The sequence below is a fragment of the Salmo salar genome, chromosome 13 (genome assembly GCF_965601325.2).
Source record: "Salmo salar chromosome 13, fSalSal1, whole genome shotgun sequence".
Classification (NCBI taxonomy): Eukaryota; Metazoa; Chordata; class Actinopteri; order Salmoniformes; family Salmonidae; genus Salmo; species Salmo salar.
In genome coordinates, this window is record NC_138303.1 from 67342501 (window position 1) to 67359505 (window position 17005).

At 43.1% G+C, this 17005-nt stretch overlaps 1 protein-coding gene across 1 annotated transcript in view; it reads left to right on the forward strand.

The window, feature by feature from the left end:
* Positions 1-9173, forward strand: part of LOC106567575 (ceramide synthase) — a 62392-nt gene extending 53219 nt beyond the window's left edge. Inside the window, exon 5 of the mRNA XM_014137053.3 lies at positions 597-9173. Coding sequence (XP_013992528.1) covers positions 597-944 — 348 coding nt within the window. The 3' untranslated portion in view covers positions 945-9173. The remainder of the gene's footprint in view (positions 1-596) is intronic.
* Positions 9174-17005: the final 7832 nt, after the last annotated feature.

The following is a 17005-nucleotide window of genomic DNA, read 5'->3' on the forward strand; positions in this document are numbered from 1 at the left end:
CCTATTAAGACGCTTTATGTTGGTGTTTCCTTTATTTTGGCAGTTACCTGTATGTACTTGTATCCATACAGCTACTCACTAAATAAACACTCCTGGTCTATGTTTATCACTAAAAGAGCAAAGAGCAGTGAGCAGGCAACCTGTTTGGTCTCCAGCTCACTTTCTGCTGACTTCTGACTCTTCATTCAGTAGGGCCGCTCTCTGCTCTCTTACTTAGTGTCCTCTGGTGGACTGGTCGGGTACTGCAGAGCCACTGTCATAACACACAAGACCACACATGGGCACTGTTAGAATGCCTACTTCGCTTCCTGTAATAGTGTATCTGTCAACAGATCTACCATGATGCATGTGTATCACTTCATAGCTTTCACCAGTCCAGTCTTCAGATCAGGGATTACATCATGGAAGGGAGGAAGCAAGAATGTATTTTCAAAGTATTCAAACAGGTCCAGGGATTCCAGCCCAGTTTTGCTCACTTAGAATTTGAAGACTGTTTGACCATATAATGACCTTTTTTCTCCCTCTTTGTCTCCTTTCAATATTCTCCCAACACATCTCTCCCTCCCTCCATCCTTCTCTCCTCTTGTTTCTCACAGCTGGGTCTGCAGGACTGTTGGATCCATAAGGCCAACGGGGGCATGGTGTTGCTCAGCTTCTTCCTGTGTCGAATCGCCCTCTTTCCCTACATGTACTGGGTCTACGGCCGTCACTACGGCATCCCCGTCTACGGCGTGCCCTTCCACCTGACACTGTCGGTCAACCTGGGCAGCCTGTGTATCCTGGCGCCACAGGTCTACTGGTTCGTGCTGCTCTGCCGCAAGGGTTGGCGGCTCTACCAGCGCCAGTGTCACTCCACCGCTGCTGCCGGCAGCCAGGACTCCTCCCCCCTGCCCCCACCTAGCCCCCCCTCCCTCACGGACAGCCAACCCAAGGGAAACCACTAGAGCTGGAGAGCTCACTCCGTCACCATCGCGCTCTCTCTGTTCTTTCTCGGTTCTCTCTACTCTATATGCGCTCGAGTCACACAAAAATGAACCACCATCGACTACTACTTACTACTTCTACTGCAGAAGCACTTCGGCTACATACCACAGTCTCCCCAAAACTACTACCGTTACTACTATGATTACACTAGTACTGCTACTGCTCCTCCTCCCCCTGAGCCCCCACTCCCATGTTTCCCTTTTGCTTCGATGCTACTGATCGCTCCATGCCCAGTCCAAGCTCCATTTTTTTTTTTTTTTTGGGGGGGGGGGGGTTACCACCACCCCCCTGTGCTTGGATTAGAGGGATTGGACAGGGGTTATATTTGTAGTGCTACACTGGAGTTTCCCTAAAAGATATGAAAAAGACAGAATGGAGCTCCTGCTTTTTTCGGAGGGGGGGGTGCTGAGACACTCCCCCGGCCCCTCCCCTTCATGTATTACTTGCTCTGCTGATTGGAAGATCAGTTAGTGTAGATGCTCTGCTGATTGGAAGATCAGTTAGTGTAGATGAATGATCAGATGAAGATCAGTTAGTGTAGATGAATGATCAGATGAAGATCAGTTAGTGTAGATGAATGATCAGATGAAGATCAGTTAGTGTAGATGAATGATCAGATGAAGATCAGTTAGTGTAGATGAATGATCAGATGAAGATCAGTTAGTGTAGATGAATGATCAGATGAAGATCAGTTAGTGTAGATGAATGATCAGTTAGTGTAGATGAATGATCAGATGAAGATCAGTTAGTGTAGATGAATGATCAGATGAAGATCAGTTAGTGTAGATGAAGATCAGTTAGTGTAGATGAATGATCAGATGAAGATCAGTTAGTGTAGATGAATGTGTCTGTAGAATTTGTTGATTTCTTTTGTTTGTCGATTTTTATGTCAAGTTCTGAAGATTCACATTTTATGAAGTGTTTGTCCACCCACCCAGTCCTCATCTTTAAAAGACCGCCGGCGGGAGAGGAGGAGAAGCGGGAAAGGGGACTTGGCAGGCAGATAGTAATGGTGACAAGGCTGGGTGGTGGGACGAGGGGTGGTGGGGTGGTATGGGATGGGGTGTTTACAAACTAAGATAGGTACGGGTGTCACCTCATCTACATTTGAAGGAGAAAATGAAAAAGAAATGTTTGCACCAAGCTCTTTGCACCAGCATAGCTACACAAAAACCCATTTAATGTGATTGGATTGTGGAACTCCACCCTCCTTTATCCACCTCAGCGCCTCCCATTGTCCCGTTTCCTCATTCACCGTTCTCCATGGCTGCCGCCGCTGGCCAATCGGTGTGCCTGCAGCGCTCCCGTCTTCCTCCTTTGTTGTTTACGACCCAACAGGGTTCTGTGTGCTGTACTGCTGCCCTGCTGCGTCTGTTTACATGAATTCTCTAAACCCCGCCCCTCAGTGTCACACAGGGTGGGGCATCACAAGCTAGGAGCCTCTCTCTATATTATGTGCTGTGTCCTCCCTACCTAAAGGGGGTGGCTTAGCAAAAGCTTTGTTCGTATGTTTACATACGCAAGACTTCTCTGGGAGCGCTGTAGCAGCATTAGAAGGAATGGGATTGCTCGTTTAGTCCCGGGTTCGGCTCCGTTGCAGCAGCTGAAGCTGCTTTTAATGGGTGGAGACAAGACTTTACGGTCACTTGACGTGAAGTTTGCGGGGTGGGAGTGGTGGGGTGATTCTGTTAGGTCAATGCTGCCCTCTGGTAACGGGGTCTGGGGGGGCCACGTGGGAGGGGCTTGTCACGTTGTGTCCTCCAGGGACCGGCCCACTCGGTGCCAGTTGGAGCAATAAAACGGACAGGGTTGAAAACAGCGAGGACAATTTAAAACCCCATGTAGTAGAGATTAACCTGATGTTTAGATATTAAAACAGTAAAGTTCCTAGCATGATGCTGGAGCAGGATGATTACACAGCTGCATGCGGCCCTGCTCCAAAATTATACTCTATTTTCAAATAGAAGATTGTCGAATAGAATAAGAAACGCTTGATGGTGGCGATACACTCATTTCATGTATTCTACTTTTACTCATGATCGCCTATTGTGGGGATGAATTATGAGTTTTTCCTGACTTGGTTGGCTCCTTAGGACAGGTCAGCAACGGGAAACAACCCCAGTTTTTTTTTAAAGTAACTGTCCAGTGAAAATCTCACTTTTAAAAGTTCATATTCTGTTAACTTGTACCCAAATGTTGACTCATCCTATAGTTGTATTTGTGGCCAAAGCATAAATTGGAGAAAAAACCCCAACTCAGAATTGTATCTAGAGCTGGGACGATAAGCAGAAAATTACTGACATTACCTTCCCCTTACCGAAGCATTTCGCATACATCAGGAATTTTCTGTGATTTTGCTACAATGTTTCTGTAGTTTGTTCTAAAATCATTATTTGGTCAACAGTAATAGCCTATGCATTATGTTGATTCCTGCCTGTCCCTGTTTGGCTGTTGGCTGCGGACACCCACTGCACACGGCGGAGGAGAGAGGCATTCTGAGAAGCACAAGCATATGGCCGTTGCTCAAAATGCTATTGGGGGGGGGGGGGGAATACAGTTTTCAAAGCAACTACTTTTGTTCTAGTTAGAGAGGAGACTCACAGCTTTCTGGGAGTATATCATGTATTTATCACCTCAATATTGAGTTCATGGCAACACTTTACAACCGGAATAGGCTGTAGTTAGTATGGTTTTGATGCAGCGGAGATGAGCGGAGCCCGCCATTTGCAGTTAATAGGCCTACATCAAGTAGCCTAGGCCTAGTGCTGGAAAGTTTTTGTAGGACATTCGCCAACGTTTACTGATGGCCATGTAGGCTAATTATTTATTCTATATAGCAACAATATCCTATTTAGAGTTAGCAATCTAGCTGTTTTGAGTTCCCACTTCCTCAGGTGGTGAATAATATAGCCTTTTTTAGGCCAATGTGCACAAAGATGTCGTCAAAAATAAATCTGCTAATATTGGATCATATTTTAATAGGTTACACATCAAGGTATCTCATGCATTTCCTGGATATGTTAGATGAAATGGCTTACTTTTTGAGTCAGGCTGCCAAGTATTACTTGGCACTGAAAAATAAATCATCTAGAGCCCTGCCGCTAATGTAAAGTAAAAAAAAAAATGTTTAGCATTGTATTTGTTATCGAGCAATATTGTTACATTTATTGCAATACTACTTTTTGTCCATATCGCCCAGCTCTAGCACCTCCCAATTATTTTTAATCATAATTTAATCACAGAAATATCATTAGCTCATTTTTAGTTTTTTACATTATCGTGATATGGATTTTTGTCCATATAGCCTAGCTCTACAGACAGTTTAAAAAAATGCTTGCTATTTCCGCATAGAGGATGATGACATCCTCTTGAGGAAGATGGGCTGGCCAATCAGCGGTCTACTCGCGTTAATATTTTTTGACTGGTCGACGCCCACACCATTCGGCTGTTGGGGTACGCCCACACCATTCCAAAACAGAAAATATGCTTTTTAACACAATTACATTTTTGGGGGAGAAGAAACAATTTCACTCATTGTAATTAATTATAGGTCATATTTCATAGAAATCTGGAAACACTGGCCAGTTACTTTAAATGTGATACATCTTATCATATTGTCCACACAACCCATATGGCCTTGAATACTTTTCCAGAGTTTTATGTTGTCGTTTAACCTACTCGTCCTTAGCCTTCAAATATGAAGGCAATAGTTCTATATAAATTAATGAAACACCGTTAACTTGTAGATAATTGTTACTAATTTACCAGTAAATTGAGGTGCTGGTTATTTTAGCCAGAGTGCCCATCCACGGCATGTGTTTTATAGTGGCAAGGAGGAACTGACGCTTGTTGGCATCAGTGCTGCTAGCATGGAGCACCAATCATAGGGCTGTAAATACAGGATAATAATAACTAAATATGTTTGTTTTTAGAGAATGAATTACCATATGCACATGTTTTTTTATTTTTTATGATGACAACCTTGATAATGAGAAGCTTTCTGTAGATTCTGTTAGCACTTTGAAAAGTCTGAAGCCGTGAGAGGTACATTTTATATCACGTACACACACACACACACACACTATTTCTGCTCATACTCAACACATTCTTCTAGTTTTAACACTGACCAGACTTAAGAAGGCTGCCCTTGGCAATTGGACACATTTGAGAATGGAGGGCAGTGTTTGTGTGAGGACCAAGACAACTTTGCTTCAAACCTACATGCGCCGACCGCATTTTAGCTTGAGCAAATCATCATGTATTTAATCAACGTTATCTGGTCTTAGAGGCTATTTTAATAACTATTGGACCCTGGTCAGGATGCACCTTTGCATCAGTTTTGTCAACGTGGCCCTGGCCGCTGAAGTTCTGTCTGCATGTTAGGTTGCATTTTGGGGATTCTACTGTCCTCTGTAGGAGACTACTGCATTGTGGCGACTCTGCTCTCTTTAGGAAACTACTGCATTGTGGGGACTCTGCTCTCTTTAGGAAACTACTGCATTGTGGGGACTCTCCTCTCTAGCGGACGGTTGCATTGTGGTGACACTGCTCTACTCCGTAGACCGCTGCATTGTGGGGACTCAGCTGTTTTCTGCTGAGAAACACTCCAGTCCGGGACCAAACCACTGTGCTTCCGGGGCGGCGCTGGAGCAAGAGCAGAGCAGAGCAGGGCAGAGCAGGCAGAAGGCTGGGGAAGGGAGGAAGGGAAGCTAAGTGCTGCTGCTGTTAAATGATGGGCTTGTTTGGCCTGGACCCAGAGGCAGAGGCAAAGAGTCCAACTCTATCAATATGCCTCGACTCAAGTGTCTTTTGTCTGTCTGTCTGACTGATGTGACCACAGAACTCCGTACAGAAACATCCCAGGCCTTCTAATCGTGCGCTCTCACTCTCTTGTCCTCCCTATTTCTCTGTCTCAATCTTTCTCACTCACTCCTCTATACGTTTACCAGCAATGGGGAACATCACGTCATGCACCACGTCTATTTCTATGGGCACAAGCACTGTTCATGACAAACTGTTCACACCTCTCTTGTTGATGGAGAGAATGCAGGTTTAAAGCTTATTTCCTGCAATTCTGCTGATTTATTATTTTTATTTTTTTTATATATATATTTTTTTTAAATTTAATATTATTCTAATTTTTTTTGTCATGGGCTGCAAAGAAAATGTTGCAGTTTTAATGCAAATGTTTTTGCAATTCTATACATTTTGCCATGTCTAATGTGTGTTCATGTGAAATTTGAGTGACAAAAAAATGACATTATCTATGAGCTAAAAAACTGTTAGCTGACATGGGCTAGTTGATCTGGACATTTCTAACAAGTTATAAATAACTCTAAGGTTTGCAATGACTAACATGACAAGAGGAACTGATGATGCGTTACCCAATTTCGAAATTGCACCTTGAGCATTCTACTATTACAGCTCTCAAGAGTAAGTTTTTAAAGCTGGACTGTGTTCCTTAAAAAAAATTATGCTGACTGCAGGGGGCGCGCCCCACAGTTTGGGAACCACTGATCTAGATGAGCCATTGCTGGCATCAGGTGTCCAGTCTCTCCACTCAGCAGCTCAGGAGTCCAGGGAACACAGTGTTAATTAGGCTACAGGGCCATTTCCTAGCAAGGCCAATCAGGCCATCATGGCTTTAAAAAGGCCCTCTGGATGTGCTGCTCACAGCGACACGCCTCAAGGCCAGACTCTCCATCTGTTCACATGGATTACCTCCCAACTGGCAACCTATACCCTATATAGTGCACTACATTTGACCAGAGCCCTATTTTATGTACTGCACTAGATTTTATGTAGGTCTACTTTTAATGCAAGATGTCCTTGACTATCTTGAAATGTGTACCTCAAGTAAAATGTATTATTATTGGACCAGAGCAGAATCTGCGTGCCCTCATTAGTCAATTCCACGAATATCCTCACGATGCAGGACCGCCACAACCAATCGCCTCACAATACAGGACAACCACTGTTGGGAACCTTATATGGTTGACATTGACATTGACATTTCAGAGACATTTGCCCCCATCTTGAAGCGTTTTTTATTGATTTGATATGTAAGCCCATGACAGATGGGGTTTGCCTGAAAAGGTGAGGGTGACATTGATGGCTTTAGGGATTTCCATGGTATACTTTTGCAATTACTCTTAGTCTGTTGCAAGGTCACGGTCGATGTCGTTGTGAGGTATGAGGCGGATTATAGAGAGCTAGTAGTCTCGTACACTTTGACACTCAGGGCACCTCGACGTGTCGCTAAAGTGCAATCCCCCGCCCCCTGCCTTGACATCCAATCCAGAGCCTTCGAATCATGCGGTTCATAGGGTTCAAGGGTCTGCATGCAAAACACATATCCTGTTAATCATCTTTATTTTAATTCTTATTCAGTACAGATTTGTTTTGTTATAATATATGAAGTCTTATGTTCGGCCTTCTCGGAGGCTCCTCTCTTTGCTCAGGGTTTGATGAGGATGTTAACATATAACTGTATAACTTAGATTTGTTTAAAAAAAAGTGAAATGAGTTACGATGCATTCTGAAATATGAAAATACCTGGAATGGTGTGCGGTCTTCTCCTGCTTGTGCCGTTGTTTTCTTCTTTGCTTTCTTCCAAATGCATTTTGACATGGCTTGTAGTATTGCAACCTGTAGGGTTGGTAGACCAAAGATTGTCAGGCACTTTAGTCAACCCCCCCCCCCAGACTGCATGGGGCAGTGTCTCCCCTTCCCACTAACACAACCCTTATCCCAGGTCAGCATCCATCCATATCCACTCTATGTAGGAGCCTCGGCACGGTGAAGCGTGAGTTGTGCATTATCAGTGTGATCAGGATTAATGGCTGTGCAGAGGTGGAACATTTAGCTGGGGTCTGGGGGCAGTGCCCCCTAGGCTTACTTTTCCAGTAGTTTTGCTGCTTTGATTTCACACATATCCACACAGGGCCGGTCCCTCTTATCAAGGGACTCACAGGGGCCTGGTAGGTGTTGAGAGTATGGCCCAATGACTGACTGGCCATTGGATTCAAGTTAAGAGTGAATTGGGTTAAAATAAGGGGGGTTACATTTCTATAACTGGGCTGATAAAACAATTTTTTTTAAATATGCATTTTATCCGTTGCATGCATTCCCGCCGTCCTCTTAGTACAATACTACTGTACACGTCTTCTGTTCAAAAAGCCCCCATACTTTATTTTTTACCCCCTTTTTCTCCCCAATTTCGTGATATCCAATTACGATCTTGTCTCATCGCTGCAACACCCCAACAGGCTCGGGAGAGGCAAAAGTCGAGTCATGCCTCCTCTGAAACATGACCTGCCAAACCGCTCTTCTTAACATGAACCCGCTTAACCCAGAAGCCAGCTGCACCAATGTGTCGTAGGAAACAGTTCAACTGACGACCGAAGTCAGTCTGTAGGCGCCCGGCCCACCACAAGGAGTCCCTAGAGCGCGATGAGCCAAGTAAAGCCCCCCCGTGGCTAAACCCTCCCCTAACTCGGACGACGCTGGGCTAATAGGGCATCGCACAATGGGACTCCCAGTTACAGACGGTTGTGACACAGCCTGGGATGAAATCCGAGTCTGTAGTGACGCCTCGAGCACTGCGATGCAGTGCCTTAGACCGCTGCGCCACTCGGGAGGCCTTATATTTTTTTAAGACAAAGGGTGTTTCAACTCCTTTGGCGGGTCTTCCAATGTGCTTCTCTCTTCCATCATCACGGTTTGGTTAAAGTTTTTATATACTCAAGTTCCGAATTTGTTTGCTGTGCTTAGTTTTTTTGTGGATTTAGACTCTCTCTATGACAGTACACGGTGTACTGTTAACGTTTTCTGTCCCGAATCGGACTTCCATCCTCGCAATAGTGTCTGTCACCTCATGTCCCCTTTTGGCTGTGTAATTTACTAAATGCAGCTTATTCACTACCTTCAACACTCCCTGTCTCCTGTTATTTTTGATAACATTATCTGATTTTTTTCATATATTTATATATCTGATTTTGATATATACATATATAAAGGTTTTTTGTTTGTAGTGTGCCCTTTTTTGAGGAATTTCTTATCTGAAAAACGAATGGGCTCTTTAACTAACCTAAACATTGATTGAGAGGAATTATTTTGTTGCAACTTGTAAAATCAGACACCCCATAAAGACAAATAAAACTGATTTGATGAATCCTTTTAAACCAGAATTTGTGTTAATTGCTGTACATGCCTCTGCCTCAATTTTCTGAGAACACTGGGGTGTCTGCAGTAGGCACGAAATTGAAGAAAATTCTCAAACGGAGGGAATCACGGAAAACACTGTACTATCTGAAGTTGTCCAAGAACTCTTTCGTTTCCCGTTTTGCTATGGTGTGTCCCAATGAACACCACCCAGAGGTGCGTTCAGTACGACAGAACGTTGTTCAACGTTTAATTTAATGGAAAAGGTACTGTACTGAACGACTATTTTGAAGAACGGTGTGATTATGGTGACCCAGAGGGTGATTGTGTGGTGTGCTTAATGAGTTTTACGATTTCTAATGGTCACACCCATTTTGATCAGGCTACACCCACCCAATGGGAGCAAACATTCTTCAAAAGCTGTTGACGAACGCGGTGCACAGTTTTGGGGAAACATGCCATTCAGTACAAACCAAGCAAGTAACAAATGTTGAACCTAACTCGAGGTGGGCATTTTTTTGGGCTTGAAGCCCACATCAGGATGTAAAAAATGTAATCTGTTTGCAGGCCTGAAAAAGGGCAGTTATTTAAATTGAAAATATATAGGTCCATTAAAACTATATAGAAATTATGTAGAAATTATAGAGGTTCAAGTGTGGCCTGGAGTCCCAAAATAATAACCCCCCACTCCAACCTCCCATGGATTAAATGGGCATGCGGGCCAGATCCGGGCCGTAGTTTGCCCACCCCTGACCTAATTGAATGCACCCCTGGTCTCTGTTTCACTCTGGGTGCATCTCCACTCTCATCTCTAGTCTGTAACTGATCAGAAAGAACTGGACAGGTGAAAGCTAGTTTCCGGCAGGCATCATTTGTTGTATAGTTTCCACCTAGCCTGTCTTTTCATATCAGTGCAGATGAAGGAGAGGATGCCACTTAAGGTTCATCTCAATAAACTGATGTTTCTTTCCTCCCACGTTCCTAGCCTGGTCCCAGATCTGTTTGTGCTTTATAGCCAACTTCTATGGTCGCATATCCACTTGAGTAACAACAAAGACCACACAAATTGATCTGGGACCAGGCTACCACATTCCTTAAGCAAATTAAAGGATAATGTTCTCTCCAAGACCAACAGAGGGCAATCACACGCAACACAATGAGGCACCTGAGTGGGACTGAACCACAGGAGGTTGGTGACACTTTAATTGGGGAGGATGGGCTTGTGTTAATGACTTGAGTGGAATGGTATCAAACACATACTTTCCATATGTTTGACGGCATTTCATTTACTCTGTTCCTGTATTATGAGTCGTCCCCCCCAGCAGCAGACTGAACAATAAATCGCTTAAAAAAAAGAGACATTCAGTTTATGGGCACAAGCACTGTTCGCCGGTCTCCAATTGCCATCAATGGATGATTTACTTGCGTCGCGCATAGATCTTTAGTCAAACTACCATTCATTGGGCGAGTATCGGTGTTTGATAGAGCAGATCCTTATTACCCATGCAATGGGAGAGGCTATTTCTATGTCCTGTACAGTTGTGGGAGCAGATGGAGCCTATAAGGCAGCTCTATTTGGGCCAGGAAGAAGCCCTTGTTATCATGTGCCTCATATCTGTCTCTGTCAGTTTGACCCGATTGATGGCTACTGGGTTTATACTTATCTAGTTGAACCTTTTTAAAATGCCACTTAGCGGCTTTCCCTTGATATTGAGAAAAAAATATTCCTTGATATTTGCATGTCTGGAGGGTATGTGCGGTGTAGTGGTGAAGCGTACACCATATGTAAGGTGGAAGCAATATCTGCAAACATTGAAGGGCCAAAGGGGAGGGTAAAAGGGCGATTTGGGACTGGCTCTGTTCGTTCTCACAGTCAGGTTAAACTATGTGGTGCCAGGACAACAACCTCTCCCTCAATGTGAGCAAGACAAAGGAGCTGATTGTGGACCACAGGAAAAGGCGGGCTGAACTGGTGCCCATTACCATCAATGGGGCTGTAGTGGAGTGGGTCGAGAGTTTCAAGTTCCTTGGTGTCCACATCACCACATCCACATTAAATGTGAAGACTGTTATATTATCAAATCAATTCTCTGTGTAATTATTCCTTACGTGATAAAACTAATCATGTAAACTTTAACTAGGAAGTCGGGGCACCACGGGAAAATATCTTCAGATATTTTCATATCTTATCGATTTACAGTCTTCTATTAATGTATTATTACCTCATCAGTCTCATTCCTGAATGTCGCAAACCCTTGGATTTGTGCACAAACCCTAATATTAATCATGAATCAGCGATATATAAATTGGCTTAATTATTCATTTACTAACTAATCAATCATAGAATTACATAAAACACACACAGTAGGTCATACATTGGTTACTAACATGACACAAAGTCCCTAGTGGATAAAACCGATATGAGGGCTTGGTAGACAAAGGAAAGGGGTGGGGACAGCTCAAAAGCGGGAAACTCAGAAGTGGACCCACAGACATACAGTTGACTACACTCATGGAAATGCTAATTCTTTGAACATGTACAGCCGCTCATTCGAAAATAAATTGCAATTTACATATTTACGAGTGTATGCCTTTGTTGTCTCTCTGTGGTCGCCGGTCCATCTGCTGGATAGATTGTCGGCAGAGTCTCTGGATGTCCACCAGAGATCAGTCTTTCGTAGTTGTAGCTTATAATGAATACGTCAGGTGTAATCATTCGGTTGTTCGATAGTGAATGGATCTTTCAGAGTACCATTGGTAAACGCATTCGATCTAAGAACAGACTAAAGTATTTCAACAGCTGCAGACAGAATAATTGGTCTTTAGTTTGTCGATTTCTTAACCATTTCAGCGTGGGGGTGATATCCACGTTCTCTGGTCTTTTCCTTTGGTAGAGTTGTAGTTTAAACCATTTTGTAACATCTGGCTCACGCCTTGGTCTGTAGAGTGGTAGCCATTCCAATGTGGGGACCTTGTCCCTGCATTCTCTTGACTAAATGCACATTTTGTCACAAGTCCTTTTATTAACTCTGTGGAAAGGGGTGTTTCATGACGTTTGGGTATAATGTCTGTGCTCACGGGGGCATGGCCACTAACTTGGATAAACTTTACATGAAAAAATATTTTCTCATTTAGAAGGCTAACATCACATTTCATCTTCTCACAAATATTTTCATATTTAATATACGTTCCCCCAGATTTGAATGTGACCCTGGCAACTGGGAAATATATACATTAAGAGAAACAGTTATGTTGTCCTACCATCTTTAGTTGCGTCACAAATTATAAACAAATTCGACAGGATTGTTCTTTAAATACCCACAGACAATTTCAACTGTTTGGAATACAGAAATGTTGTTACATTATTCAGCCTTTTGAGGTTACCGTACTGCAAAGTCTTTCTCTGTGGTAACAAAGGGATTCTCAACTTTCATTTTGGGGAAAGGAGTTTCGGTATTTACGACCATCATAAACCTGTAGTGGGAGAGAGCAAGAGAGAGGGGCTATGATTCTCACCCAAAAAGGGGCATGTCATGACAGAGGGTAGTGCGTACGGCATCACTGGGGCCAAGCTTCCTGCCATCCAGGACCTATATAATAGACGGTGTCAGAGGAAAGCCCATAAAATTGTCAGACTCCAGTCACCCAAGTCAGACTGTTTTCTCTGCTACCGCACGGCAAGCGGTACCGGAGTGCCAAGTCTAGGACCAAAAGGCTCCTTAACAGCTTCTACCCCCAAGCCATAAGACTGCTGAACAATGAATCAAATGGCCACCGGACTATTTACATTGACCACCCCCCCTCCCCGCTCCATTTGTTCTGTACACTGCTGCTACTCGCTGTTTATTATCTATGCACTTCACCCCTACCTACATGTACAAATTACCTCAACTAACCTGTACCCCCGCACACTGACTCGGTACCTGTACCCCCTGTATATAGCCTCGTTATTGTTATTTTATTGTTACTTTTTATTATTTTATTTGGTAAATATTTTCTTAACTCTTCTTGAACTGCACTCTTAGTTAAGGGCTTGTACTTGTTGTATATATAATTTAGTTTGGTGTCTGAGAAATTAAGCTAATTGATTGCACCCAATCTGGCCCTTTTTTAATTCATAGGATTCACATAATATTCCACAAATATAGTACCCAACATCCGATTTGAACCAAACTTCTTCCTACTGTTGACTAAGATGTGAGGAATCCAATAAAATGGTCAAAAGCCACCCACGGACCCCACCCCACCCCAAGCCAATCCCACCTCAAAAACCAGTATATAGTATCATCAGTTCTCTGTCTGTCAATTAGTATGGAGCGGAGGCTTAAAGTATTGCTTCTTCATACAATGTGATGTATCTGTCCCCCCCCCTCTGTTCAGAGAAATTAGCCATTGAAGTCGCTTGCATTATTTATTATAAATTAGTGTGAAAGTACCAGGTTTTGCCCACTAAATGCAGCTGTTCCTGCTGCTGCCACCCCCTTTTATCAATTTTGCGCAGGAAGCCCCCCCACACACACACACACACACACACACACCATTGGATAGAAAACCAATCGCTTTTGCTCACAATGAAAATAAATTGTGTGCTCATCCTCACAAGTCAAGCCAGTCCTTCATGAAAGCAATTCAGTTTGTCCTTCTCTTAGCAACCTAATGCTTCAACTCAACTCTCCATGAATAGTCCAACAAGTGACATCTCTATGAAAGAGCTATACAAATGGTGCAAGATTTTTCCTAGAAGCCCAAAACTTTGATAGAATTTGTAACAACCCTAATAAAATAATACAATTATATACCATTGCATGTCAGTCATGTTTTTCAATACAATTATTAGAAAACATTATGTAGTGTGATTAGTGACATTTACCAGTAAACCCAAACAATTACCATTGCAAAGCACTATACAGTCTGTCGGGTCTTTTACCTCTTTTACCATTGAATATTATTAGAGACCATAACATTGAAACCATTGGAACTGCTGTTTGTTTTCAACCCAAGGTTGTAAAGAAATGGTTGTGATCCGTTTAAAAAAACACAAGCGACCAGCAAAATTGATAAAAGGGTGTTGGAGAACCATCACCAGATTCACAGGGAATACATTACAAGGACCAAAGCCCCATATACTACTCACCACTGCGACCTGTACGCTCTTGTTGGCTGGCCCTAGCTTCACTCTCGTCGCCAAACCCACTGGCTCCAGGTCATCTACAAGTCTCTGCTAGGTAAAGCCCCGCCTTATCTCAGCTCACTGGTCACCATAGCAACACCCACTCGTAGCACGTGCTCCAGCAGGTATATCTCACTGGTCACCCCCAAAGCCAATTTATCCTTTGGCTGCCTTTCCTTCCAGTTCTCTGCTGCCAATGACTGGAACGAACTGCAAAAATCACTGAAGCTGGAGACACATATCTCCCTCACTAGCTTTAAGCACCAGCTGTCAGAGCAGCTCACAGATCACTGCACCTGTACATAGCCAATCTGTAAACAACACATCCAACTACCTCATCCCCATACTGTATTTATTTATTTATCTTGCTCTTTTGCACTCCAGTATCTCTACTTGCACATTCATCTTCTGCACATCTACCATTCCAGTGTTTAATTTCTATGTTGTAATTACTTCACTACCATGGCCTATTTATTGCCTTAACTCCCTTATCTTACCTCATTTGCACTCACTGTATATAGACTTTATTTCCTACTGTACTATTGACTGTATGTTTTGTTTATTCCATGTGTAACTCTGTTGTTGAATATGTCGAACCTCTATGCTTTATCTTGGCCAGGTCGCAGTTGCAAATGAGAACTTGTTCTCAACTAGCCTACCTGGTTAAATAAAGGTGAAATAAAATGTAAAAAAATAAAAAGAAGCAATACTCCAAGCCGCAGCTCCAAACTGCTTGTTAGACACAGAACTAATGCTGTATACTGGTTGTTGGGGTGGGATTGGTGTGGAGGGTCCATGGGTGGCTTTTGACCATTCTTAATGTCTTACTCCTTGTTAAGAAGAATTCTGGTCCAAATCGGATGTAAGTTAACTTTATTTATTGAAGATTATATTAATCTTAAACATTAAAATGGCCAATTTAGGTGCAATCAATTAGCTTAATTTCTCAGATAAGCATTATTTTGTTTATCTATTTTGTTTCTAACTACAAAAACGATAGTGGTGCAGGACTCCATGATTTTTGGAGTCAACTCCAACTACCGTGATTGGAGTCAAAGGGAGTCGACTCTTGCTCAGTGATATTTCTGCTGTGTGCAGCCTTGATGGATCCCATGGGATGATGTGGCACACTACACTGATAAGCCTATTCTTTGCCATGTTATAGCCCTATTGGGACAGGTATTACTAGGTTCTGTAATTATTTTATTCCACAGGACGATTCACACGGGATTCGTTTTTTCAAACTGCAAGCGTGAAGATATTTCAACGCCATGTCTAGACGATAATAGGCTACACTTTTAACTCGTGCTTGGCTGCCAAATGTATAGGTCTCCCCATAATATTTAAATTGATGAAGTGTGATCATAATCATTATTTTAGCAATCCATCCATGGTAGACGCCCTTCCTAGTAACATGCACCACATCATGCTGATTTGAACCGCTGAACCGTATTTGCAGTTGACTGTGATTATGGATGAGAAAGTGAACTTGCCATTTTAAAAAGGTTTAGCGGGGTTTCTGCTTTGCAATCTATTGCCTAGGACAGGGCTCTCCAATCCTGTTTGTGGAGAGCTACCATCCTGCAGGTTTTCACTCCAACCCTAATCTAGCACATCTGATTAAATAATTAGCTGGTTGATAAACTGAATCAGGTTAGTTACAACTAGGGTTGGAGCGAAAACCTACAGGAACAGGGTTGGAGAGCCCTGACCTAGGACATCAACAGCCAGCCGGGTTTAAAGTAATTAAATAAGCTATAGGGAATACTTTTTATTGCACATTTTCAATTCATTGGCACTATGAAGAGTAGCTATACCTGGCGGTGCCCCTCCCATCTCTAAATTCAATTCAAAGGGTTCTCTCCCTCTCCCTCGCTTGCTCTTTTTGTCTTAGCTGTGAAAGCTGAGACAGTTGGAAAAGTTTCCTCCGTTGCAAAGATACTGAATCTTAGGAGTCGAGGAGATGATTCCTAGCGGAATCGAAGCTTGACACCCAGAAATGGGAGTTGACACCACTAAGCATCAGTCTGTGTGTAGGTTAAAAAAGTTGGGTTAGGCTGTGGCGTACAGATGTTGCCAGAAAAACAGAAATAATGACACCTAACATGGTAAGTTGTAGGTAATACAGCTAATACCCATCTGATCCTTTGAGAGTTATCACTGCTTATTGGCCGAGGGACGCATTTTTAACAAAGTGAGACTAAGAAAGTGCTAGATTCCTCAGGCTCCGGCTAACATTGTGCTAACTAGTTAGGCTACTAGCTCACAAGGTGATTGCTAGTTACGTTCACATTGTTAGGATTTGTTTTCTCCGGCTAGCACTGTTCTAACTAGCTAGGCAATTAGCTGATGTGGCAAAAGATAGTTACGTTTCACTTTGTTCTCGGACTAGCTACTACTTGGAGCCATGGAGCCTGCACCATGCTAGCTTTAACAATCTTGGCCTACATGCTGGTTGCTAGTTAGCTAACGCCTTCACTAGCCCACCATGGCTATAGTGTTTATACACAGTGCTCACTCCAGCTGGCCATTAGCCGTGTGGCACGTAATAAACTAGCTTATGTCTGTCAAGGCTAATTCACTGCAGGCGCTACTGGATTAGCAGGCCTTTTTTTATAGGGACATAGGAAGGGTAACAGTGGCTTGCCCGCGGCCCAATCTGACTCTCCGGTTCAACGAATTATGGCC